Consider the following 27,612-nt stretch of genomic DNA (forward strand, 5'->3'; position numbering starts at 1 on the left):
CTCATGAACTCAAAAGCTTGGGAAAAAAAAAAATAAAGAAAAGAAAAGAAAGAATAAAAAAAAAAAAGGAGAAAAAAGGCAAGAGAATACTGTAACAAACTTCGTACAGAGTTCGGTCTATTAATTGTTTCATGTTAGATATTCTATGTGTTTACCTCAATTGAAAAAAAAAAGAAAAAAAAAGAAAAAAAAAAAAAAGAATGTTTTTTGCTAGTATCAGATCTGCTGTGGAATTGGTATTGTATGTCCATGGATTCTTCCTTTCTCAGCACGTGTTCCTCACTAGAAGAAGAAAAAACCACAAAAAAAAAAGTAAAAAAAAAAAAAGAATAATAATGCTGTTACCTTTAAGCTTTGTCAAAAAAACAAAAACAAAAACAAAAAAACACAAAAAATTTACATTAAAAATACTTGTATGAGGACTGTGACGTTATGTTTTGAAAAGCAAAAAAAAGAAAACAAAACCCCCACCCCCCAAAAAAAATACCCAAACAAAAAGAAAGACACAAAAAAAACAAAGGTGTTCGGTCACAAAATGCGGTAATAAATATTTCATTTTTGGATTTTTTTTTTGTTTGTTTTTGTTAGGCTTTTGTGGGTTTGGTTTTTTTTTTTAATCACACTTAGGAGAGGCAAAAGAGAGAGAGAGAGAGAGAAGGTGTCGGGAGAGGTGTCGCCGATGCGCTCCTTAACCGGCACGGAGAAGAGTCAGGAGCAAGCCCTGTCGTCGTCCGTAGAATAATTGGATGAAAAAACATCTGAGGAGATCTCTTTGCTAGTTCTCAAGATAATTGTTGTCGTTATTATTATTATTATTATTATTATTATTATTATTATTATTATTATTATTATTATTATTTTTGCGCCAGATGAAACAAAACTTGGAATATTGTCTCACCAGCTTGCGCTTCAGGGAGCTATGTCTCATACCTGTACTCTCTGCTAATAACAGTATCACAGTATCACAGTATAACTTAGGTTGGAAAGGACCTCGAGGATCATCCTATCAACACAGACCCCAATAACACAGAAACTGAGTTTGAGCTGTGAAGGCCCAGTCACCAGAGCAGTAAGCCCACGTGATGTGTGTTGTCTATGTGCACCCATAACCACCGCAGGCCTTGGCTCCAGCTGTTTAGCTCAGAGGTGAAGAATGGCTCTAGGAGTAGGTTTGGAAGTTTCAAGAGGAGAAAAGCAGCTTGGACTTCTAATGAGAGTTTTAGCTGCGTGAGGGTTGTGTGGTGGAGCTTTTGAGGTGGTTTGTCTGCTCTTCTTGTCTTCGGTTGCTTTCAGAAGGGGAAAAAAATAAAAGAAATGGGGGAAAGGGGAAAAAAAAGGGAAAAAAAAGACCATCAAGTAAGGAGAGAAAATGTTAATTTGACATTTTGTGTATAAATAGCTGGTGCAGAATCGTGGGTGAAGGTTTGGTTTTGCTTAAACAAATGCTTGTGGCATTTTTAAGCAAGTAAAGGACAGCTTGAAGTAGGAAGACATCGGCGCTGCTAGAAACAGCTGCCCTCGGAGGCACAGTGAAGTCAAGTGACAGCAGGATGGGGCCCAAAGAGCAGGGGGAAGCAGCTCTGCAGCTATTTCTGGGAGGAGGGGAACGGGAAAGGGCTTGTGATTACCCTAACTTTCTAGGAAATAAATGTTACAGGCTTCAACATCTGTAAATTTGTAACCCTTCTCCTCCTCCTCCTCCTCCTCATTCCAACTGGCTGGGCTGTTATTAAAAACTTTGACTGACAACTTTTACCTTTGGAATGTGGAAAGAGGCTCGGCCTCATAGTTAATGTTTAATTTCTGAGCTGAGTAAATGGACCCACGCTGCTGGCGACAGAAGGGAGGATGCCAGTAGAATGGGTGTGAGGATTTATTTAGCAGTTGGGTCCTTCTTCGTGGGCGTCTTTTTAAGGCATTTGTATGAAATTAAAAGGATGATAATTCCCAGCCTGGCTTTGATGCTCTCTGTCCTGATTAAAGTCACACCGACCCTAAGAAGAGCACACTCCGGGTTCCCACTTCCACATTCTACCGATCACTCTGGATGCAGAAAATGCGAAGGCAAGACTGTTTGTGTTAGCACTATTTAAAAGGGAGGCTTTGGGCTTTATTTATTTCTTTTTCTTTTTTTAAACTCAGCGTTTCATTCCCTTGCAGATCTTTTCTTAACACTTTGAGGAGAAATGTCAGTAAACGTCCTCACACTGGAGAGGGAAGAATTTATCCATAGTGGATTATTGCTTTTCATAATGAACTAAATATTTGCATTGCTGTGTTGTCTTTTATTTTCCTGCTCTCTTCCCCTGCTCCCCAACCCCCTCCTTTTTTTTTCTTTCTTTCTTTTTTTCTTTTTCTTTTCCCTTTTGGGCTGTGCTTTCCGTGAGATGTGTTGCTGAAATCCAAGGTACAATAACGTGCAGAGATTTCTCCATCTGAGATTCACTGTTTAGCATGGAAGGTTCCGATTTTGGTATTTTTAAGAACTGCTCAGCTGTCAAAAGCAACCAAAACGGGAATAATGTTTTGACAGCGGTATAGTGCTAAAGAAAATACTCCAGTCTGAATAAAAATTGCTTATGCTGTGGGAAACGAAGGGTAACAGATGAAACACCTTTTGTTTACACACACACATGTTTATAATCCCAAATTTCCATTTCTCCGAGCGGGTCTGGGCTGGGAGTTGTAGTCACCACAAACAAGGGATTTTTCTTCCAGATTTTGCCGCCTTTAAGGCGAAGAGAGGAGGGAAGCACACCTCCGCCGGCGCGGCCGCCCGAGCCATGCCCGCCGCGGCGAGCGGGCACCGCCGGGCCGAAGAGGAGATGCCGGGGGTAGCCGGGCTCTGCCCCCCTTTCGCTCATAGCCGCAGAGAGAGCGAAGGAGAGAAAATTGCCCCAGACCAGGTTTGGAGGGCCGGGGACCGGGGAGGGGCCGGGAGCGGGCAGGGAAAGGGGTGCGGCGGGGGCACAAGCCGGACCCGCTGTCCCGGCCGGCAGCTCCCGAGGCTTCCTCACGGGAGTGAGGGTCTGCCGGCTGCGACTTTGCGAGGCCGCTGCGGAGCCGCCAGCTCCTCAGCACCTCTGTACTGGTGCGCAGGCCGGGAAGGAGCCCCGCGGAGCCTGAACAGTGCCCAAATGCTTTCCCCACACGGCGGCCGCGTCCCCGCACTGCGCGGAGGGGCGGGAGGGGGGGCTCCGCCCTGCAAAGCTGCCCTGCCACGGCCCCGAGTTTAGCTGAGAGGAAGCGGGACTGGGCTTTTGAACTCTCCTGGCAGGACTTTGGGAAGAACCAAACCCGATGGGGCTGCACGGGAAAGCGCTAGGGAAGCCCGGCGTCTCTGGGCCGGGATGGACAGTGCGGGATTGGAGGCGTCTGAGGGCAAGGTCTGCAGGCAGATTTTAATATTAATAGTTTTGGTGGCGAGAAAGAGACAGACAGAAGGGAGGTTGCTCCTCTGGGCAGAGTCTCTGCGACAGTGATGATGGATGACCCCGCACAGCTAAACAACTCCTCCCCTTCATCCCCACAACGGTGTCAAAGCTACTTTACTTGCAGCTTTAGGAATAAAATAAATAAACATCCTCGCCCCCTTCCTCGCATCGATTTATGGATCATTATGAATCAATTACCGCTCTCAATATTTTAGAATCTGCTTACATAAAAAGGGGCTCTGCGGCCGGAAGAAAAAAAACCCAACCAAACATTAATCCTTGCCTTAGTAAGAAATACAGATTCTTCTTGTCTAGTCCTATAGCTGCCTGTAATTCCGGTTTAGCAATTTTCTATGAGCCGCATCACTGGGGAGAGGGTGGATATTGTAGGTGCGCATCACCAAGGGCGACTTTGAAACCAGGGGTGCCTAGGCAAAGAGCATTGCGTCCGTATGGTGCGTGCAAAAGGGGGTGTGGGGGGGGGGGGAGAGGTGGGGAGAGAGAGAAAGAGAGAGAAAAAATAAGCCAGCCCAATAAGACCACCACACTCAACTCTTCCCCACCCTCAAATACTGCATGTGATGCCGTGCTAGAGAGCGGGGCAGGGGCAAGACAGGGCAGCAGCGCGGAGCCCGGCTTGGTGGCTTGGTGCTATGGGAAGGAGAAGGCTTCAGCAGGGGCAGAAAGTGTGTGAAGTTGGTGTTTTGTCTTGTTGGGTTTTTTTCCTCTCGCTTTTTCTGCATTCTCCCATTTGCAGCAGTGTTTGAGGATCTCAAGGTGTTTCTATGGCTACCTTGTGTATGTGGGAGGGTCATATGTGGGGGTGCCCAAGAGAAAAGGCAGCTCTTGGGTGATCATTTATCAATGTCACCCACATAATGATTCTCTCTGCAGCCTTCTATTGATGAGGATAATTACATTAGCTCAGAGTGACTGATCAATGAAAAACCACCAAACAAAAACTTCTTTACTCTCCTATAATACCAAAAACCGATACAGAAATAAGATAGAAAGCGAGGGTGGGATTTCCCCTTCCTTTCCCTTCTTTCCCTTTCGCAATCCCCCCCTCCCCCTTTTAACGAAAAATAGAAAGTAAAGAAATTTTCTCTGAATAGCTTCCTTTTTAACAGAGGCTACCACTCGGTAAAAATGTTCCTTTAAACCTCCTGGCAGCACTCCTTGACTAGTAAAGGTAAATCATTATTTTAAATATGAGCTGCTGCTTCTCCCCTGGATCCAAAATCCTTTGCTTTCGCACTTGTGTTTTGCTTTCGGAGGATGAGGAGTGAGGGGAGAGGGAAAGTACGACAATTTGGAGCTGTGAAGAGGGAAAGGGAAGGCAAATAACTTTCGCAATTGCCACTGCCTCTCTGTTTGTCAGGTTTTTCTTTGTTTTTATCACTTCATGAAGTGGCTCTGTTGACGATAGGATGTGGCCTCCCTGAGATGCTGCTCTGTCGGTGAAAGTTTGCAGTTAAATTACGGACTCGTTCTTTGCAGAGTTAAAAAAAAATAATAAAGAAAATCAATGTTTTCTCAATTAAAGGGAATGTTAATGCTTTTACTTGAGACTTGTTAAGGATGCCGTAAATTTTGTTGTAATGCCTCTAAGCTCCGAAGCCCTGCCAGTGGACAGGTTGATATTCATGTTGCTTTTGGGGGAAGAGGCTGCTGCTGGTTTTGTTCTCTCTTTAAAGGGCCTTCTTCAGAAAACTCAATAATTTTGAATAACTGCAAGACCAACTGATGCCCAGGGGGCGGGGGAGTCAAGGCTAGTCCTTCTGCCCTTCCCTCTCCATTTCGTGCTGGAGACCAGCTCCTCTCGGCGTGGCAGACAACTCTGCCTTTGCGGCGTTTCCGCGGTGAGCAAGGGAGGTCACTCAACCGGCTCTATGGAGGAGCGGAGAAACGCTCTGGTTTAGGAACACGTGTTTCCAAGGAGCATCCCCATGGCCTCGCAGAGACCCTCCAGCGGGGGCTGGCTGCCCGCGGGCCGGGCCGGGCACTCTGCGGGAGGGCAGAGCGAGTTGCCTGCTCGGCCGCTGCGCAGCATGCGGGGCTGGAGGGCTCGGTCCGAGCGACCGTAGTGCTCATGAAGGAGTATGTCCGGTCCTGGCGAAGACCTTGCGTATCTGCAAGCGTCTTCTCTCAGGGATGACTACAGGTTAACACCGGGACGTAAATAGTACCCGGGATAGGGCTGTCAGAACCGCCTTTATTTTTTTTTTTTTCTCCCCCAGAATATTTTGTCTTTCCAGACTACTGCCAAGCAAAATCCCCGTCAGGAGGCTGATCCTGAACCCATTTACACGGGGTTAATTCCTCGAGCCGCAGGAGAGCTCGTCCCCGGGCCGTGAGATCAGAAATAGGCCCCTGTCGCCTGGTTTTGTCCGAAGCGTGTTTAAAATTCCTTAAATTAGCTCCATGAAGAACCAGTGCAAACTCCTTTGATTAAAGCGACTGTCAGATTCTTCCAGATTAGGAGCGAGAAAACGCAGAGTAGGATGTATTTATTATTTATACTATAGTCCACTGTGAACAGTTGGGAGGGGAGGATTAGAGAGCACGTTTGAAAGACAGGCAGAGAAAGCGAGAGAAAGATGTAACACTGTGATTTGGACCAAGCTGCTTCATTTCTTCCCCCCTCTGAGCTCTCCGTGCAGCCACCCCAGCTGCGCTCCCGAAACCAGAGGCCACCAACTCCTCCTTCCCGGCTCGCCGCGCCGGCAATCAGTGTCCCGCATCACTTCGTTAACGACCCGACATTAGTAATCCGATCGCTCTGATTTTCACTCAAGTTTTGTATTGTTCTGCTCGGGTCTGGTGCGTGGCACTAAGCACAGCTAGTCCTTGGGAAAAAAAAAAGGAGCGGGGCGGGAGCTGGGGGTGGGGGGGTGGGGGAGCTTTCCACTCTCAGGCTTGTGTCTTGTGTTTAGAAATGCAGGGCAAAGGAGAGAGACAATGCCGTAATAACTAGTTCTCAGCGAGCAGGTTTACTTTAGGACCTCACGTTAACGGGGCCGGGGGCCGGGGCAGCTCAGCCCTTGTATTTGGTTGAGGCGGAGGTGAGGAGTCGAGAAGCCTTTTGGGGTTTAGCATTATTATTATATTTCCCCACCCCCCCTGCGGCTGCTGCTCCCCAATTCGGAAAGATTTTCAAATCTATGAGGCTTGAATGGACAAATACTCGCTATTAATATGGGACATGGACGAGTGGCAAAAAAACTGAATGGAAACTGTGCGGCAGCTTTGGGAGAAACTAACGATGTGCTTCAGCTCTTGCCATTACAGGGAAGGAGAGGGGGGGAAACCCCTTCTGATTAATAACTAGCAGGGTAATGTTGAGGGCTTTTTCTGCCCGATTGCCTTTTTGAATTAGAGCCGATTTCTTCACACTTCAATAGTGCCTGTCTCTTTTAAAATGACTGACAGATTTGTTTCTCCTTTTTTTCTCTCCCTGAGACTTAATGATGTAAATTTTCTAATTAGTTAAATCACGTTGCTTAAAGGCCTTAATATTTACCGGGCAAGGAACGATAGTCGCGCTCGGATCTCTCGAAATAACCAGCGAAATAACATTAGGCTTTTTTAAAGGGGGAGGGAAGTAGTGGGAGTGGGGAGGGGGACAAGAGCGGAGGGAGGTTGGGGGTTGGAGGGGGGGTTGGGGAAATATCACGTAAAATGAGAGCTAAAGTTCAGCCTGGAGCTTCTTCCCTCCTCCCCCACGCCCCCCGAACCCGCTTTTATTTTTCAATCAGCTAAGATTTAATTAGGAGCCCCCAGGCCGGACGATCTGATATTTTCTCATTAGTTTCCCATCAGTAATCTAGAGTGTTAGATTGGCTTAGAGGTTGTCAACATTTGACCAATTTTATTTAAGGCAAAGAAATCACGCGCTATAGCTCCGGGACCCGGGATCCGAAAATAAATCCTGCCCGGATCAGCGGAACTAACAGGCGAAAAAAATGTTGACAATTCGCCGTTGTATTTAATAAGTTGCATAATGTACGGCGGCGGCACGGGCGGGCGCGGGGCGCGGGGACGCCCGCGCAGCGCGGCGAGGGGCACGGGGCGCTGGGCGCGCACCTGGCCGGGGGGTGAGGCTGAGCCCGCGGACTGGTGGGGATAGGGGAATGGGACAGGGGTACGGCAGGGGGGAAGAAGGCACGGGTACGCGCGGATGCGGGCGCGCCTCCGTGAGTGCCTACGCGCGGGTACGCGCCCGTCCCTGGCCGGCCGCGCGGCGCGGGCTCCCAGGCGCAACGTCGGAGCGCCCCCTGCTGGCCTTTCCCGGCACCGCCGCGGCGGAGGCAACTGCTTGCCCTGCGCGCTTCGTTGCGCGCTTCCCTGTGCGCCCGGCGAAGGAGAAGCTGCGCGGTGCAGCGAAACGCGGGGCGCGGGGGGCTGAGGATGAAGCGAGCGGCGCAGGGGGCCGCGCAGGCAGAGGGCTGCGCCCGCGGAGAGAGCGCGCGTCAGGACGAAGAGCGGCCCCTGCGCGCCCCTCCGGGCTGGGCAGGATCGTCACGTAAACTGTTTACGAGACTGAGCCTCTCCTTCTTTTAAGGGCGCAGAGCTGCTGATAGCGCGGAGAGGAGAGGCTGATAAGGGGAAGGACCGTGCTTGTGTAGCCCCCGCCGCTTACCCTGCGCCGCCCTGAACAGCACGGAGTCGGGGGGCGTCTTGCCCGTCCTCGGGCCCCGCGGCAGGGCGACCGGTGTTCTAGGGGTCACCATCCAAACTTCAACCCCTGCATCCCGGCCTCCCGGCGCCCCAGGCGGGCCCCGCTGAGCGCCTGGCCGCGGGCGCGGAGCGAAGCCTCCGGGGATGCGGAGCGGGCGACAGAGCCCTGCCAAAGGAGGGTCACATGACCCCCGTAATTTATAGGTGAGCCCACGGCTCCCTGCCCGCTGGAGAAGGGCAAAGGCAGCCGGGCTGCTGCGATTTCGCCCCCGGCCTTTCCCTTCACCGAGGGCAGGCTGCTGCGCGTCCGCCGTTTCCGCTGCCCTGCGCTCGCACACGGCGTCCTCCCGCCGCCCCGCACCGAGCCCGCTCCCCGGCAGCCTCCGCCGGGCCCGTTGCCCGCAGAGTGGCAATTGCTCACCGGCAGCCCCGGGAAGGAGCGGGGCGAGCGGCCGAGCGGTGCGGAGAGCCCGGTTCGTTCGGCCCCGACCCCGTGGGGCAGCGTGCGGGGGCTCGGCGATGGGCAGCTAAAGCAGAGCACTGCTCGGAAGCCGCCAGCACAGTAACAGCACCCCCATTTCCCTCCCGCCCCAGCCTTTAAAGAGGCGACTTGGCCTCTTGGTACGCCAGGGTGCTACAGTGAGATATTTATGGTTTAAAGGATTCTTTTGCCCATTAGATATATATATATATAACAACGACGATAATGATAATAATAAAAATCATCACACAAAACCAATGCTCAAACCTGCGTCTAGTTCCGTTGTTTCAGGGGTGTGCCTAGCTAGGTTGCAGCCAGAGCAAAGCGTCGCAGAAGCTCTGGCTCTTAGCTGGACCAAAGCTGTAGTTGCTCAAATTTATTTTCTTCTATTTAAAAACGTGCGTGTAAGCGAATGGGGGGGAGGGCTGAAGAGAATATTTAACCGAATACCAGAAGACACCTTTCTTGAAACAAAGGCAAGGGGGATCATCTAAACTGCAAACCCACGAGGCAGAGACCAGACAGCAATATTTGTAGGAAAGCATTAAAACATACAATGTGCTTAACTAACAACAACAAATGCTTACTACGGTTGCTACAGCGCTGCTTAATAAAAAATTAGCCTTACTGACAGTCTTGTCAACATCTTAAGTAAATTATCGTAGCGATGGTCTTTGGAGAAGAGAGCCCACACTCCTTGCTAAAACACCTCCTATCATTAATCTTAAACCACTTGAAGATTATGATGGAAAGAATGGGATCAGTAACCATTATCATCTCAAATTGCTGTTAAAAACTCCGCTGTTTATTTTTGCAACCAAAGCGAATGTATCTGGGAAGCGCAGAAAAGGGAAGAAAGGAAAACACAAGAAAGGCAGAACAATTGAGGCGAATCCTGTTGCAACCTCGATGATAAACACATGGAAAAAGCTGTTACTGCTCCGCGGATTGCTGGAATTTGGGGTAGACACTAGAAAAATAAACAAAGCGATGCCTCCGCACCAGTGCTCTAAATGCAGCGGTCCGCCCAAGGAAAGGTAACTTCTTAAAGCTGATTGTATTTTCCTGGATATTCAGCCTTTGCCTTTATCTACATCAATCATTTTGTAAAGATCAGAAGTATTTAAACCGCGCTTGCACCTTTCGCTGTTTCATATCTGAAAGCAGATTCATTTTGACCCTTTCTTGCTCTTATTTTGTGTGCCTTGCCTTTCAATAATCGGCAGAATAAAGTGTACAGTATAATTTTATGAGGACCAAACATTCTCGAAACGCTTGCTCAAAGTGAAACCTTTCCAGAGGAGACCTGTGTTTTTTATTGTAGCCTCTCCTTCGAGAATATCTTCCCTCCTTGAAATACATTTTTACAGCTGCAAATAAAATAATTTTTTCCCCTCATTTTTTAATTTCCCCCCCCCCCCCCCCCTAACTTGTTAAACTGCTTCAAGGATTTGGCGAAGAAGGGAAATGTGCTGATATAGGGACACTCGACCTGCAATGTTATCAATGGATCTTTACACCGTCAATGAATCCACAAATCGATGTGAGCTGGGCGCGCGTCTGAACACAATCGCACTCTGCTTTTTGAAGTGATTCTTTCAAAACGTCGAAGTTTACGCGGAGCCTTTTAACAGAACGAAGCACCCCAGCTGGCCTTCCTCCACCCACCCCTCGAAGTCCAAGGAAAGGGGCCCATTAAACCGGGGGGATGCAAATTAAAATAAAGCAAACAATTATTTTCGCCCAGCAGAGTCGCATCTTCCTGTTGTGTCCGCGGTGATTCATTTCAGCGGCTATGTACCGGAGGCGGGGGGGGGGGGGGGGGGGGGGGGGCGCGGGCTGGGGATTTGCTGCCGGAGGCAGGCTGGGCAGCGGCGCTGCGCGGGGTGCGGAGCGGGGCGCGCAGGCGGGAGCGGGAATGGGAGCCGAAGCCGGAACAGGAGCTGGAGCCGGAGCGGAGCTACCCGCTCCCCCGCCGCGGCCCCGCAGTGACCCCAGCCCGGGGCTGCGGAGAGGTGAGAGGTGACGCTGCCAGCCAGCGCAGACCTGGCCCTTTTAAAGCCACAGCTAATCAGTCCTTCACTAAATGAAAATATAGGAACCAGAGGGGAAGCAATTTCGTTGTAAAGAATTACCATGCGCTCTCCGAGAACGAAGCGGTATTGAAATGAGGACGGTGCTCTCTGCATCGGGGAGATTTGTCACCCAGGAGCAGTTTGGCTAAGATAAACTATAAAATTATGCGCGCACGATATAGATCGATAGAGTCGCACGTGTGGGAGATTACGCCTCACATGCACACACCCCAATAAAATAAGGTTACTGACTTGCTGAAAAACTTCAGTCCCATAAACCCTACAGCGGGGTAATGGTTATAGGGCACCAGGCACTGAGTGGTTAATTGCTAGCCTAGCTAAAGACTCCGCGTTCCATTATAATATGGGAAGAAATTAAAGTGGAACAAAAGTGATAAATTTTCCTGTCAATTCATTTGTATTCGATTCCGAGCTGCTCTTTAATCGCCGTAAGAAATAGGGAACTGTGGTACACTTGTGTGTGCGCGTACGTGGGGGTGCATGGGCGCCATGCACGTAGGCTGTGCACGCGTGTGTGCGTGGTGTAAAAGTGTGTGTAATCCGAGCACAGGAGCAGACCCACAACCGGTGGAAAGTGGCGACAGTTCCATTTCCCCCCTTTTCATTAGGAAATATGCCTTGATTGCCTTGGCACCCATTACTTTTTAATATCTCCGTAGAACAGGGAGAAGAATAAATGTCTGCTGCGAGTAATATGCTATAAAGCAATTATTTTATAGGTTAATAAGCAATTGCAAGTACGACACAATAACGGCCGTGAATGAGATGTCAAGGGAAGGGGGAAAAAAAAAAAGGCTGCCGGAGTAATGATAATATTTGACGGTACATATACTTCGGGGGGGTCGCAATAAGAAATGGCTAGCGTGGATAACATAGCTCTGTCGCAGCCGGATTACAAAGAAACTTTCCCTTTTCGTGTGTTTCAGGCAGCAAAACACTGGTTTTCGAAGACTGTGGTGTTTCGAAGACTGCACGCTGATGTAATCAATTTAGGTGCGGAGATCGCAGGTCGGAGGGAGAAGGAAATTATTTATTTCGCCAGAAAACGCTTCCCTGACGCAGCTCGGGAGCGGCCACCACCCAGGGCAGGTAAGCTGCTGCGTGAAACTATTTTTAACTGAACAAAAGAACTGAGAAAACATCTGACGTCAAGGAGCAGCATCCTCGGAGGGGGGTGGCGGGCCGCGGTGCGTGGACTGCCGGGCTGCCCAAGCCTGCCCATCCGTCGCCCGACACCGGTGCCCGGCGGTACACGGCCAGCGACCCACCAGCCCCGGCGAGGGGGCTGCCGTCCGCCAGAACCAGGGGAGGGCCGAGGCTGCGGGGATGCCAGAGAGGTGACAAAGAGCAGGTACGGCGCCCGCTGGGGAAGGTCAGCGGCACGGCTCTTGCCGGAGATGGTCGGCAACTTTCTGCTCGTGTTTTTAAAACCGGGTGCTGCTTTCATCCTAGGGGAGTTTGCTGTGTTTACCTGCAAGGTACACAAAAGCTTCAGGCATTCGGCTGAAGGGCACAGCTCCCGGCAGGCCGGGCACGGAGACCCCTGCGAGGCCAGCGCACTCGTGGGCTCGGGATGACCTCCCAAGCCTCCCGCACCGCCGTGGACCGAACTTCTGTTCGCGTGTGACCGTGAATAAAAGCGAGAAACGCTGCTGAGTTCAGCAGTCAGGAGAGGCTCTGGGCTGTGTTCACCGCCAGCAGGGGTGTCGGGAAGGCCGCCGCTCCCTGCGGCACTGCCCCGTGGCACAGAGCTGGGGCCCTGCCCTGGAGCGCCGGGCACTCGCCCCTTTGGTGCCAGCAGGGAAAGCCCTGATCCCCGCCGCCTGCCAGAGACCGACAACTTTAGAAATCACCAGCGGGCCACCTCTTCCTTCGGTCTGAAACACCCTCTCCTCCACTTTGCCCCACTCGCCCGCCCCCTCTCAGCCCTCTCCCCCAGCGGCAGGGCCCGGCGGCGGCACTGGGCAGCCCGGACGGGGGATGCCCGGCGGCTAGGGCTGCCCCACTCCGGACGCTGCCTGCTCTCGGCTCTTCTGACAAGGGCGCCTGCGGCCAGCCAGGGCTGGGGAGCAGGAGAAGGAAGGAGAGGGGAGGCGATCACCGGGGCGGAGGGTGCAAGCTCTCCCGCAGTGAGCGGCAGAGCCGCCGCAGCACGAAACACCGCAACCCCCGGGCGACCTGTGAGCTCTGCCGGCCCCCCGGCTCCCCGCCTCGCCTCTCGCCAGAGTCAACACGGAGCTGCGATCCATTTGGGCGATTTAGTTAAAATAAATAAACCCGAGAAGATTCACTAGCGAGCAATGCATCATCGACCCGGAGGTTTATTAAGCGGCTCGCTATAGCCGCGGCTTCAGGCCCTGCTCCGCCGGGGACAGAGGGGCTGTGGCAGCTCAGGTCCTCTTCACAGCAGCCCCCCAGCAGGCATGTACACCCCCACCCCCGGAGCCCAAGCCAGACAGCCACCCTCTTCTCAGTCCCCATCCCCGCCGAGCCCAGGAGGAGGGGGCGGAGAAGCGGCCCACCCGACGGCTGCTGCAGAGCACCGTCACTTATTCTCCTGTATTTCTGAGGGAGGGACAGGAGGGTCGGGAGACATTGTTATCAGTGGAGATTGTTAACCCAAATAATAATAATAAAGAAAAATCGTTACAGCTGGGTGCTGGCTGAATATGGCAATTACTGTTATTGCCAATCACGATTAGAAATAATTACCCTGAAAGCATGGAGGGTTCAGCTGCCAAGGTGTTTTGAATAATCGCTTCAGAATGAACAGCAAAATATTAGGTTCACACAGGGATGACCGCAAACTTCAGTTGCAGCAGTCTTTAAAGGAGATCTTACCACGGGCGAGCCTTAGTTTACTGGTGAAGCTTTCATTTGTCATCTGTTACAGGTCCAGTGCTATTCTGTTCCTACACCACCCTGCCCAGTAGCCCTCCTGTCCTGATCTCCTCCACCAGGCTCCCTGAACACACCAGGTGGCCACAAAGCTTCTCAAGGCAGTGATGCCCTGTGCTCAGGTCTCTCCACCCTAAATAAAAACAAAGCAATCAGATCACCAGGGATAATGTGGTCCTAGACTGAAGCCCCACTTGCTCCACTTTTGTTGTGCAGCTCTACACAGGCCCTCCAGTTGTGGCTATTAGAAATGATGTGTAACTAGGAGGAGGGTCACAGGTGACTGGCAAGTTCAACCTACTTAGCTCAATTATCCACGTTTCAATCCCAAATTGTGTTCAATTTCATCTTCCTGCCTCCATGGGAGTTATTTTTTGGGGGTGTGTGAGGGGAACTCAAACGAAAGCAGACAATTTAAGCCAAATCCTGTATACCATTATTTATATGCAAAATAATTTTTGTGATATGTACTCCCCTTAATGGTTATGGGATGCCAGATCTTTCCAAGAGGATTTACAAACCCAGCCATCAGATTATTTCAAAGGCAGGCCTATTAGGGACAAAAATAATTATGAACTTTCAAAAGCTTTGTGGGGGGAAAAATAAAAAGTTTCTGAATGTTGTCTCTTTAAATTTTACTTAAGTTTTGCTTTTAATTTAAGCCTTGAGGCACAGCAGAGAGATATGCAGAGTCTAATAAGGACTTTGGAAAATAATGTGCTGTAATCCAGTGCCGAGCTATTTCTCCATAAAATATAGATAAGGAACCAATTCATAAGCACAAATCTCTACTAGGACTGAGTCTTAACATAACACTTCACTTGAGCATTCTTATATGCATTATTAAGGAGATAACAAAAGTGCTTCAAATCAAGCTCTGTACAGTCACATCTGGAAATGCTCTTTTCTGTCTAATTTTCATTCTTCTTATATTTTTTTTCCCCTTCAGAAAAAAAAAATGTTAGAAGCAAAACTCCTCTGTCCCCCTGCACATTAACTCTTACCATCAGCTTCTAATCAGCAACATGTATAGTGGAGGTTTACAGATTGCCTTCTGTGTTGCCCCTTTTAGAGGAGAGGAAGATGAAAATATTATCTTTATTCACGTGTGGAGTCTGATGGTAAAGCCAAACCCGCACACAGCTAGCACATGCATCTCTTTATGCATGTGGACAGGCGTGGAGAGAGGCAGACTCAACACACTTATGCATGGACACAAGTTGTGACCACGTGCTGGCAAGCATCATTAAAAAGTGCTTGTGCATTTCGTTTCATCAGATTCTGAGCCAGATGTCGTCAGATAAGAAGTGGTCTTGGGGAAAAAATGGTTTTAAATCAGACACAGCTAATTTCTAGAGGTATCTGATCCATGGCAAGCTTTGCTGTGTGGTGTTTAACCGCTGTCAGTCTTAAAGGAAGCTCTGCAGGCTTTGCAGTCAAAGTGTTACCTCTATGCAACGAAGGGTTAATAAACTCCCCATGGGCTGCAGAGCTGACACAGGTTTGGCTTGGTTTTGTTTGCCTGTGCATAGTTCAATGGAAGTCTATTCTGCCTCTAAGGTCTACTGCTGCTCTTTTTCTTCTGTTTCCAACAAATATTACCTTTTCCCTTTGAACAGAAAGGCAAGCAAAGTAGTATCAAACAGAAAGAGCAGAGATTATTTAGGGTCAGAACCATAAACACAGATGTGGAGTCAGAACCTTAAACACAGATTATTTAGTCAGAAGCATAAGAACAGATTATTTAGAATCAGAACATAAGCATAGATTATTTAGAATCAGAACCATAACCACAGATTATTTAGTCAGAACTGTAAAGACAGATTATTTAGTCTCAGAACCATAGACTCAGAACCATAAACACAGATTTAGAGTCAGAACTACAAGAACAGATTATTTAATCAGAATCATAAGAACAGATTATTTAGAGTCAGAACCACAAGCACAGGTTTAGAGTCAGAACCATAAGCACAGATTATTTAGAATCTGAACCATAACCACAGATTATTTAGTCAGAACTGTAAAGACAGATTATTTGGACTCAGAACCATAAACACAGATTTAGAGTCAGAACCACAAGCACAGATTATTTAGTCAGAACCACCAACACAGACTATTTAGAGTCAGAACCACAAGCACAGGTTTAGAGTCAGAAGCATAAACACAGATTATTTAGAATCAGAACCATAAACACAGATTATTTAGTCAGTACTGTAAGGACAGATTATTTAGACTCAGAACCATAAACACAGATTTAGAGTCAGAACCACAAGCACAAATTATTTAGGCAGAAGCATCAGAACAGATTTTTCAGAGTCAGAACCACAAGCACAGATTATTTAGTCAGAACCACCAACACAGATTATTTAGAGTCAGAACCTCAAGCACAGATTTAGAGTCAGAGCCATAAACACAGATTATTTAGAATCAGAACCACAAATACAGATTATTTATTCAGAACTGTAAAGACAGATTGCTTGGACTCAGAACCATAAACACAGGTTTAGAGTCAGAACCACAAGCACAGATTATTTAGGCAGAAGCATCAGAACAGATTATTTAGAGTCAGAACCACAAGCACAGATTATTTAGTCAGAACCACCAACACAGATTATTTAGTCAGAACCACAAGTACAGGTTTAGAGTCAGAACCATAAACACAGATTACTGAGAATCAGAACCATAAAAGCAGATTATTTAGAATCAGAACCATAAACACAGATTATTTAGACTCAGAACCATAAACACAGATTTAGACTCAGAACCATAAACACATATTATTTAGTCAGAATCACACAGATTATTTAGTCAGAACCATAAGCACAGATTATTTAGAATCAGAACCATAAACACAGATTATGAATAGAATAGAATAGAATAGAATAGAATAGAATAGAATAGAATAGAATAGAATAGACCAGGTTGGAAGAGACCTTCAAGATCATCGTGTCCAACCTATCACCCAACACCACCTAATCAACTAACCCATGGCACCAAGCACCCTGTCAAGTCTCCTCCTGAACACCTCCACAGATTAGAATCAGAACCACAAGCACAGATTATTTAGTCAGAACTGTAAGGACAGATTGTTTGGATTTAGAACCATAAACACAGATTTAGAGTCAGAACCACAAGCACAGGTTTAGAGTCAGAGCCATAAACACAGATTATTTTGAATCAGAACCATAACCACACATTATTTAGTCAGAACTGTAAGGACAGATTGTTTGGACTCAGAACCATAAACACAGATTTAGAGTCAGAACCACAAGCACAGATTATTTAGTCAGAAGCATAAGAACAGATTATTTAGAGTCAGAACCACAAGCACAGGTTTAGAGTCAGAACCATAAACATAGATTATTTAGAATCAGAACCATAACCACAGATTATTTAGTCAGAACTGTAAGGACAGATTATTTGGATTTAGAACAATAAACACAGATTTAGAGTGAGAACCACAAGCACAGATAATTTTGTCAGAAGCATAAGAACAGATTATTGAGAGTCAGAACCACAAGCACAGATTATTTAGTCAGAACTACCAACACAGATTATTTAGAGTCAGAACCACAAGCACAGGTTTAGAGTTAGAACCATAAACATAGATTATTTAGAATCAGAACCATAAGAGATTATTTAGTCAGAAGCATAAGAACAGATTATTTAGACTCAGAGCCATAAACACAGATTATTTAGAATCAGAGCCATAAGAACAGATTATTTAGAATCACAGAATCACCAAGGTTGGAGGAGACCTCAAAGATCATCAAGTCCAACCTGTCACCATAAGCACAGATTATTTAGTCAGAATCATAACCACAGATTAGAGTCAGAACCGTAAGAACAGAATATTTAGAGTCAGAACCATAAGCATTGCTTTTCTTTATTATTCTACACCCTCCCCCTTGCCCTCCCCAAATACTCTAGAGTTTTCTGAGCAACTCCAAGGTACTCACACCCTTATCACAACTGTTTTCTTTCTGCTACTGTGGGTGGATATTCAAGCTAAATGGATGCTTGATGTATATCCTGTCTCAATTTGTAGCACACTGTTCTCTGTGAGGAGATAGTTTGAAAACAAAACCCCAACAACCCCAACCAAACAAAACCCCCAAACCAACAAGCAACAACAACAACAACAAAATCCTTACCAAAAAAAGAAAAGCAGCAGTGATAGCACTGAGAACAATTTACTTAAATTCACAGACCTTGAAATTGATGCAGCTCCTATCAAGCATAGTCAGAAGCCACAGCAAAACACACCCAACATTTGTATATGGGATTGTTTAGCCTGGAGAAGAGGAGGCTCAGGGGAGACCTTGTTGCTGTCCACAACTCCCTGAAGGGAGGTTGCAGCCAGGTGGGGGTTGGTCTCTTCTCCCAGGCAAGCAGCACCACAACAAGAGGACACAGTCTCAAGCTGCACCAGGGGAAGTTTAGGCTCAAGGTGAGGAGAAAGTTCTTCATTGAGAGAGTTGTTAGCCATTGGAATGTGCTGCCCAGGGAGGTGGTGGATTCACCATCCCTGGAAGTGTTCAAGAGGGGATTGGACGTGGCACTGGAAGCCATGGTCTAGTCATGAGGTCCGTGGTGACAGGTTGGACTTGATGATCTTTGAGGTCTCTTCCAATCTTGGTGATTCTGTGAAAACTGGGACTACAAAACCCTCCCCAAACAAAAAACACCCCCCCCCCCCCCCCCCGTTTTATTCAATTTAAGTGTCCTTCAACATGTTGTCATTTGGTGTGCTGGTATTACTGGGGGATTTTTTTCTCCCCCCCACACCCAGAGGTTAGCTTTCTTCTGTCCAACGTAGGCAAGAGAGTAACCCTGCAAAATTAAAGAGCATGCCCATTACACTGCACAGATGTTTGTTCTCACTCAGTTACCGACAATGAAATACTTATTAAATAATAATAAGGAGATATTGACCTCTCTATTCTGTCGATACGAAGATCTGTTGAGCTGTGAGGTTAATATTGATGAGGCAGAGTGAGGTAAATGTTTCATCAGGAGGGCAAATAAATCCCAGTACCGGTGTGAAAATAAAAACCCCAAGCAACAAACTCCTCCCCCCTCCCCCCCCCAACTTTGCATACACACAGAAATTTAGCCTCTTTGTATCTACTTGGTAGCCAAGCACCAGTTCAACCTGGCAGCATGAGCCAGCTGATGCTGGAGTAAATCCTTGATACTTTTAGGAAGTGTATTACAAAATTGTCTCTCAGTGGTATTTAAAGCTAAGCCCACAAAGCTGGGGAGAGGTCTGGAGCACAGCCCTGTGAGGAGAGGCTGAGGGAGCTGGGGTTGCTTAGCCTGGAGAAGAGGAGGCTCAGGGGAGACCTTCTTGCTCTCTACAACTACCTGAAGGGAGGTTGTAGCCAGGAGGGGGTTGGTCTCTTCTCCCAGGCAACCAGCAGCAGAACAAGAGGACACAGTCTCAAGCTGTGCCAGGGGAAGTTTAGGCTGGATGTTAGGAAGAAATCCTTCCCAGCAAGAGAGATTGGCCATTGGAATGTGCTGCCCAGGGAGGTGGTGGAGTCACCATCACCGGAAGTGTTTAAAAAGAGCCTGGATGGGGCACTCCATGCCACAGTTTAGTTGATCAGACGGTGTTGGGTGATAGGTTGGACTTGATGATCTCTGAGGTCTCTTCCAACCTGGTCTATTCTATCCTATCCTATCCTATCCTATCCTATCCTATCCTATCCTATCCTATCCTATCCTATCCTATCCTATCCTATCCTATCCTATCCTATCCTATCCTACTCTATTCTGCCAAGGTCTTTAGTCACACTGCATGGTCTGTGGTGAATGGCACACGTCCTTTAAGTATTGCTCTCCATGCCTCCTCAGTATATTTCACATTAAGGAGATTTCTGGTTGAGCTAGAGAGATTTCTTTCCTTTTATATATTGGTTTTTTTCAATAGGATGAGCTCCTTGTCAAAATATTGTTTTTATTTGTTGTCTCATCAAAATGTCACTGGGAGTTCCCTCCCTTTCCCCTCTGCCACAGAACGCAGTGGTGTACAGCCTTCAAACAATGCAAGGAACCATTTACCTTGATGAGTCTGGCAGAAGAAGCGACTTTCCTGTTCATTGTTTTATCTTTAGATTTTCCCCTTCATTCTGTTCAAGGGAAGCTCAGAGCTGCTCTTTTTCAGAATGCTCCATCAGCCAGGTAGGTCTCATGCTTTGACAGCCCCGTTTCAACGTGTTGCTTTGAATGTGTGGTACTTACACCTGCAAGCAATCTCTGTAACTCCCTTCTGGGCTTTGGGATAGGAATTAAAAAGATGTGACAATATGAGGCCACACAGTTTTGGATACAAATTCCAAACTCTCAATTTCCCCCTTTTGATTATTATTTATTATTATTATTAATTATTATTTGATTATTATTTATTATTTAAGGCCAGGCTGGCTGAGGCTCTGGCCAGCCTGATCCAGTGTGAGGTGTCCCTGCCCATGGCAGGGGGGTTGGAACTAGATGATCCTTGTGGTCCCTTCCAACCCTGACTGATACTATGATATGATACTATGATACTATTTAAGGCCTCAAACCTGGATTTAGACGTGCAGAGTTAAAACATGAGTGCCAAACAGCCCTCCCTATAGTAGAGCTGTTGACAAGGGAAGAGCTTGGCCACACGATGCTCCCTGTAAGGCACTGACCTAAAAACCAAAAGATTACTTCAGCTGCCCTTGCCAGAGATCACAGCCTGGTTTCTAGAGCCCTTCTCACAGCCTGCTCCCTCTCTCCTGTCTGCAGCAGAACTGCTGTGCATCAGCAGGGGAAGGCAGGCGAGCATGTGGTGATTTCTCCGTGTTGCTCTGGCATCTTGGTGGCTGGACAGTGCTGACCAAAACCAATCACATTATTGGTATTTGTGCTGCTTCTGTTCTGGAAGGTGTGAGGCTGGCCATCTGCTGCTCTTTCCAAGCATGATGTAGGGGTCTAACACCTTTGCTTTTGCTGTTTGCAAAATACAGAATTAACCAGGTTAGAAGAGATCACTGAGTCCAACCTATCCCCCAACACCATCTAATCAACTAAACCATGGCATGGAGTGCCCCATCCAGGCTCTTTTTAAACACCTCCAGTGATGGTGACTCCACCACCTCCCTGGGCAGCACATTCCAATGGCCAATCTCTCTTGCTGGGAAGAATTTCTTCCTCACCTCCAGCCTAAACCTCCCCTGGCACAGCTTGAGACTGGGTCCTCTTGTTCTGGTGCTGGTCACATGGGAGAAGAGACCAACCCCCACGTGGCTACAACCTCCCTTCAGGTAGTTGTAGAGAGCTGCTGCCCAGGGAGGTGGTGGAGTCACCATCACTGGAAGTGTTTAGGAGGAGACTTCATGGGGTGCTTGGTGCCATGGTTTAGTTGATTAGATGGTGTTGGATGATGAGTTGAGCCTCTGATCCTGTGAAGTGATAGCACAAGAGGAAATATCATCAGCTGGTAACACTGCACCATGCAGTGCATGCCTCTGCAAGTGCAAGGTGTAAAGCTCACCTTAATATAGCTGGGCTCATTCTCCTCTATGCTTTCAAGGCTGGAGATTCTGATGTGGCAATAAAGATACTGATGGAACAACAGTTCTGCCAGTGGGCTAAGCTGAATACGAGAAGAAAAAACAACTCAGTAATGACCAGGGGGCTCCCATGTCTGGTTGTATGCTTCACAAAATGGATTGCAAGAGAAGGAGCAGGCAGCAAACTGTGTAAACTGAGTTGCAGATAATTCCCAGGCTGGGAAAAGCCTTCTGCCTTAAGAACACTAGCAATGAAAAGGTTACAAGAAAGGGGGTAATAAAAATATCAAAAGGAGCCAAATAGAAATAGGTTTCTTTGCAAGTAGAGGAGCCACTTTCTAATGTGGTGGCCTTATATACAAGTACATTTGTCTTCCAGCCCCTCTGCTGTTGATTAGAATTCTGATGCCACTAGAGGGGTTACAATTTTGTTGAGTTTCTGGATCTCAATTGTGCTGTCAAGGGGTCATTCTTTCTGGTAATAAGGTAGCTAGTGGCCCCTGGGAGAGAAGGAAAACAATTGACTCTTGAAAGCAGAAACATATACTGAAGTCTAGAGTAGATTTCTGGCAGTGAACCAGGTCTTTTCTCATAGCATTTGTCACTGTAGCACTGCAAAAATTGTGGGAGTTCTACAGGCAGCCAAAAAAAGGAAAACAGAGCACAGCAGCAACGACAACAACAACAAAGAGCTAGATGTAATTTGTTTTGGAATTATATTTAAGAGCAGGTTGGTCTTTTTGTGTGTGTGTGTGTTTGTCATACTGTTGGTTCACTTGTTAAGGATGTGGCTCCCATTAGATAGAAATATGTTGCTTGTTTTAAAGCAAAATGATTATCAAATGACTACACTTCAAAACATTCTTTAGGGTTTTTTTTTGGGGGGTTTTGCTGTAATTTGAAGTGAAGTCATTGGAGTTTGAAACATATGCCTTTGCTACATGCAGAATATTGTGTTGCCAAAATAAGGCAGCTTCATTCTGAGTCCACTGCTTGCAAGCCTTGTTGATCAGAGAGTCCAGAGAGCCCAGAGATCAGAGAGCCCAGAGAGTGGTGGTGAATGGTGTCACAGCCAGCTGGCGGCCAGTCAGTAGCGGAGTCCCCCAGGGATCAGTGCTGGGCCCCATCCTCTTTAACATCTTTATTGATGATCTGGATGAGGGCATTGAGTCTATCATCAGTAAATTTGCTGATGACACCAAGCTGGGGACAGGAGTTGATCTGCTAGAGGGTAGAGAGGCTCTGCAGAGGGACCTGGACAGGCTGGACAGATGGGCAGAGTCCAACGGCATGAGATTGAACACATCCAAGTGCCAGGTTCTGCACATTGGCCACAACAACCCCATGCAGTGCTACAGGCTGGGGTCAGAGTGGCTAGAGAGCAGCCAGGCAGAGAGGGACCTGGGGGTGCTGATTGATGGTAGGCTTAACATGAGCCTGCAGTGTGCCCAGGCAGAGGAAGGACGGAAGGAAGGACGGAAGGAAGGAAGGACGGAAGGAAGGATGGAAGGAAGGAAGGAAGGAAGGAAGGAAGGAAGGAAGGAAGGAAGGAAGGAAGGAAGAATATGAATGTCATTTTCAGATCTTTCACTGGAGAGCATCTGTCATTGAAGGAAGGAGCTGAAAGTTTGTTTACTGCTGAAGTAAAAATCCTCCATGAGTAGCACTGGCATCAGTATCTTTCTGCCCAGAACAACACAGCAACAGAAAGCAGAAATCAAAAGCAGAGGTTAGCCACAAGATAAACTAACTGGTGGCATGCTCTGTTGTGAGCTGAAGCTCTGTCAGACTGTCAAGAGGAATTAGTTCTTAAGCAAGGTATTTATAGGAACATAAGACTGGAAGGCATCACCAGGGTCACAGAACCATTGTAATAGAAGAGAATTTGTTAAATAGCATCCTCACATGATCCCATGAAAATTTGCCCCCTAGCTTCTCTGAAACTCTCTGCTAGTCCATTTTGGTCTTTTTTTTTCCTTCCTGTAAAGCTGGCATTCAGCTTTTCCTGACCACAGGATCAAGATTTACTGAAGCAATTTAATACCTCTATGTGCATCTGTTCACCCTGACCTACATCCTAGTGCTAGTTTGTGACTTAGTGGATAAAGAAAGGTGAATACTCATTCCTCCTTTCTGCAAACCAAGAAATAGATCAGAAAGAACCAAACCAAACCAAGCCAAACCAAACCCAACCCAACCCCCTTCTGGGATAGTGCAGCTCATCAAGAAGTGCCTTGCAGTAGGAGAAATAAAATATAGAATCATAGAATTACAGAAAATCACAGAAACATTCAGGTTGGAAAAGACCCTCAGGATCACCAAGCGCAACCAACAACCCTGCTCTGCAAGGTTTCTGTCCTGTCTTGGATGGTTCTCCCAGGATTTTAAATAAAACAGAGAAGAGAAACAGATTAAAGCCTTTGCACTGCTAGCAGAAACTTATCTGTGTCTGACAATTATCGTAGTATCAGTCAGGGTTGGAAGGGACCACAAGGAATTATTTGGGAATGTGAGACCCCACCTGGAGTACTGCATCCAGTTCTGGAGCCCCTATAACAAGAAGGATGCTGGAAAGTGTCCAGAGAAGGGTCACAAGGATGGGCAGAGGGCTGGAGCTCCTCTCCCATGAGGTCAGGCTGAGGGAGCTGGGGCCATTCAGTCTGGAGAAGAGAATGCTCTGAGGAGAGCAATTATTAGGGTTGGAAGGGACCTCAAGGGTCATCCAGTTCCAACCTCCCTGCCATGGAGCCATACAGCAGGTTGCTCACAGCCACATCCAGCCTGGCCTTCAAAACCTCCAGGGATGAGGCTTCCACCACCTCCCTGGGCAACCTGTGCCAGTCTCTCATATAAGTACAATATAAACACCACACAGATACATGACTGATGGACACAGTTTCAAAATGGAGAGCAAAGGCTGTTCTGCTGTCCTTATCTCCTAAAGTGGTGCTTTGTGGACTTGCAAGCAGCTGGTGGCCAGATAATTTAGAGATTTGCAGGCAGAACTGCATATGGAGGTGAAGAGAAGTCTGTTGCAGGGGCCTGAGCAACTGAGAGCTGTGGTGATTCATCCTACTCACAAGGCAGGCAGCTGTTCTCAGCAGAATCTGCAGCTTTTGGGTGGACTTACCAGGCCAGTATCCTTCCTCCTGCAAAGCTATTAAAGCCAGTGGAATTACATGTGGGATGAACTTGGCTCTTTAGGTGTGGGAGAAACCATTTCCAGTACTGACATATGGTTATTAGCACTTCTTTATACAGGGCTTACAGACAGGCTTTAGGAATGTTTACAAGGTGGGAAGGACAATGAAGGAACATGTAAAATCACTTTTTGCCCTGATTCATCTGTGGAAGGATCTCTGCACATGGATGGCTCTCTTTCCAGTTGCCTGTGTCTGCCAGACCCCTTTCCTCCAGTTCTGAACCTCACAGCCCTTCCACACCAAGGAATTTGGGCTCTGTCCAAGGGAGGGCTGGGAATAATGTATAGATTTCCTCCAAAGTCCACATGCTTCCTATCCTGGGGATAATGCTGCTGAAAAGGGCATGTGAACCAAGGAAAGAGTTCTGAAGGGTTGGTATGCAATGGGGCTCCAGCAAATCCTCCCTTGCTGCAGGCATTGTGCCAAGTCTAGGAACCAAAGCCTCCATTTCTTTCCTGGAGATCAAAGGATGGTAAATCTACCCACTTGCAGAAGGACTTGAAGGGAACCAAGCCATTTGCTCTCATCAGTCCCTGTGCCTTTCTCCAGGGAGATAATGTATCTCCTGAGTCCACTGACAGCACAACACTGTACTGAGCCAGGCAGTGAATTTTGGCACCCTCTGGGCCAACTGCCTTTCGAGGCTGCAGAACCTGGAAAGCAAAAGTGGAGTCACACAGTTGACTGAACCAACAGAGAATCAGAGTGTCAGGGCTTGGGAGGGTCCTCAAAAGATCATCTAGTCCAAGCCCTCTGCCAGAGCAGGATCACCTAGGGTAGGTGACACAGGATCAGCACCTTGCCTTCATGGATGCAAGTGTGCAAACAATCCACTTGTTGGACAACAGCCACTGGAGGAGCTGACCCCAACAGGACACTGCTCCCTGGCTACACCTTGTCTAACATTTCTGTGCTTCTTTCATCATAGGCATTCCAGAAGGATGCTGTAGTGGTGAGGAAGTGTTATCTAAACTTATTTTACACTGTCCCTGTTTATAAATCATAGAGTCATAGATTGGCTCAGGGTGGGAGGGACCTCAGAGCTCATCTACTCCAACCTCCCCGCCATGGGCAGGGATACTTGTCAACTAGACACAGATGCTCAAGGCCTCATCCAGCCTGGCCTTGAACACTCCCCAGGGATGAAGCACCCACGACGCCCCTGGGCAACCTGTTTCAGAGTCTCACCACCCTCCTACTGAAGAACTTCTTCCTAAGATTTAGTCTGAACCTACTCTCCCTCAGCTTCAAACCATTTGCCCTTCTCCTATTGCTAGTTGCCCTGCTAGTCCCTCTGCAGCCTTCCTGTAGGGTCCCTTCAGCGACTGGAAAGCAGCTCTAAGGTCCCCCCAGTCTCTTTTCCAGGCTGAACACCCCCTGCTCCCTCAGCCTACCCTCACAGCAGAGGTATTCCAGCCCTTGGATCATCTTTTTGACCCTCCTCTGGGCTCACTCCAACAGCTCTGTGTGGGGCTGCAGCCATTTCTGGAATGTGATACCACAGACATTGGGAAGCTCCCAACAATTAATGACACAAAGGTCCAGCATGAGTCCTCAGTCAAAAGTGAGTTTACCTTTGACATGAAAGTGCACACCCTTTCACTTTACATTGCAGCAGAATTTGGAAGGACAGCCTCAGAATGTTGTCACAATTAGTTTCAGTGTGTGAGGCACAGAAAACCTCCCAGAGATGTTGGATCAATCACAAAGCAGCATTCTCTTCCTGCATTCATATCTTGCTGCTGCTGCTTGGGTTAATGATTTTCTGCTAATGCATGTCTGGGTACTGATGCCAACAGACAATGTTCAGAAGAGATGGGGAACTGCCTGCTTTGAATCTTGGAAATGAAATGTCAAGATTGAAACCAGCATGAAAGTCCTTAATTTAGTTCTGTGTATGCCTGAATGTAGGACAGAAAGTGGGTTACAAGAGGTAGTGTTTCTGAAGGAGCAGCAAGGAGCTTGTGATCTGAGTGATCAGCTGTGAGTTAGGGCTCAGGGGTTTCTGCAGAATCACAGAAGCATTCAGGTTGGAAAAGACCCTCAGGATCACCAAGTCCAACCCAGAACCTTACTCTACAAGGGTCACCCCTAAACCATAGACCCAGACATCACATCCAAACCACCTTGAAACACATCCAGGGCTGGGGACTCCACCACCTCCCTGGGCAGCACATTCCAATCCCTGACCCCTGTTGATGGGAAAAAATTCTTCCTCATGTCCAGTCTAAACCTACCCAGCTGCAGCTTGAGGCCATTCCCTCTTGTTCCATCACTAATTCCCTGGGAGAAGAGACCAGCAGCAGCCTCTCCACAACCTCCTTTCAGGTAGTTGTAGAGAGCAGTGAGGTCTGTCCTCAGTCTCCTCTTTTCCACACTAACCATCCCCAGCTCCTTCAGTTGCTCTGCATCAGATTTGTTTTCCAGGCTCTTCCCAGCTTCCTTGCCCTGCTTTGCCCTGGCTCCAGCACCTCCACATCTCTCCTGTATTGAGGTGCCCCAAACTGGACACAATACTCCAGAAGTGGCCTCCCCAGGGCTGAGTCCCAGGGGCCACTCCCCTCCCTGTGCCTTGTTTTGCTGCTGAAGCTGCTGTAGCCACATCATTAGCCTCTTTTTCACACGAATTGCCCTTTAAAACTGACAGCAATCACTGCACTCTGTGCATGGTTCCTTCCTTCCTGAAAGTTAATTCATCAGCCTTCATGAAACACAATGAGACAGTCAGACAAATGGAGTGGAAACCCTACCCTGGCTGCTGTGCCATGGCAGTTCTGCAGGGAACTTTTGAGCAGCAAAGTCCTGCAGTTCAACACAATATTTCTGATTCCAAAGAACGCTCCCCAAGGCCAACTGAGGTAAGAGAAGACCTCAGGTTTATTTATATTTGTATACAGGAACCTCCAGAAAGATAAGAGCACAGGAAGTAAGAGCCCTAAGCATGATTATGCTAACCATCTCCATTAAGAAAAGGAAGATGAGAAGGGGCAGCGTGGTGTTTGACAGGGCAAAAATGCTCGCTCATGAGGTTTTATTTCCTTCCAGAACAGTTCATCAGTGTGAAAAAAACACAACACAACTTCACCCTTGCAACTCAGCCAAGGTTACTGCGCCCCTCTGTGATGTGCTGAGCAAGACCAACTCGGCCAAGCCAAGAGTGCTTGAGGCAGCTTTACTTCATGCATGAAATATGTGCAAAATGAATGCAAGTTGCAGCTCTGGGAAGTGATTGTGGACCACAGGAACAACTGACAAGCACTTTGCTGCCTTGAAGCT

General features: G+C 47.8%; 1 protein-coding gene across 1 annotated transcript; it reads left to right on the forward strand.

The window, feature by feature from the left end:
• The first annotated feature begins 1,412 nt into the window (after positions 1–1,412).
• LOC137453578 (uncharacterized) lies at positions 1,413–27,467 on the forward strand. Its single transcript, XM_068162932.1, has 4 exons — positions 1,413–2,064; positions 2,719–2,906; positions 11,618–11,780; positions 27,382–27,467. Exons 1-4 carry the CDS (start codon positions 1,860–1,862, stop codon positions 27,465–27,467), a joined length of 642 nt encoding a protein of 213 aa, XP_068019033.1. The 5' UTR covers positions 1,413–1,859.
• Positions 27,468–27,612: the final 145 nt, after the last annotated feature.

Source organism: Melanerpes formicivorus, unplaced genomic scaffold (assembly GCF_026170545.1).
Source record: "Melanerpes formicivorus ecotype bairdi unplaced genomic scaffold, bMelFor1.0.p_v2 SCAF_68, whole genome shotgun sequence".
Lineage (NCBI taxonomy): Eukaryota > Metazoa > Chordata > Aves > Piciformes > Picidae > Melanerpes > Melanerpes formicivorus.

Excerpts from the sequence above, each read along its gene's own strand:
- LOC137453578 (XM_068162932.1), top strand. The coding sequence starts at position 1,860 with ATGGGTGTGAGGATTTATTTAGCAGTTGGGTCCTTCTTCGTGGGCGTC. Across the intron at positions 2,907-11,617 it reads AGAAAATTGCCCCAGACCAG|GCAGCAAAACACTGGTTTTC; the intron begins GTTTGGAGGGCC and ends CGTGTGTTTCAG. Across the intron at positions 11,781-27,381 it reads GCGGCCACCACCCAGGGCAG|AACAGTTCATCAGTGTGAAA; the intron begins GTAAGCTGCTGC and ends ATTTCCTTCCAG.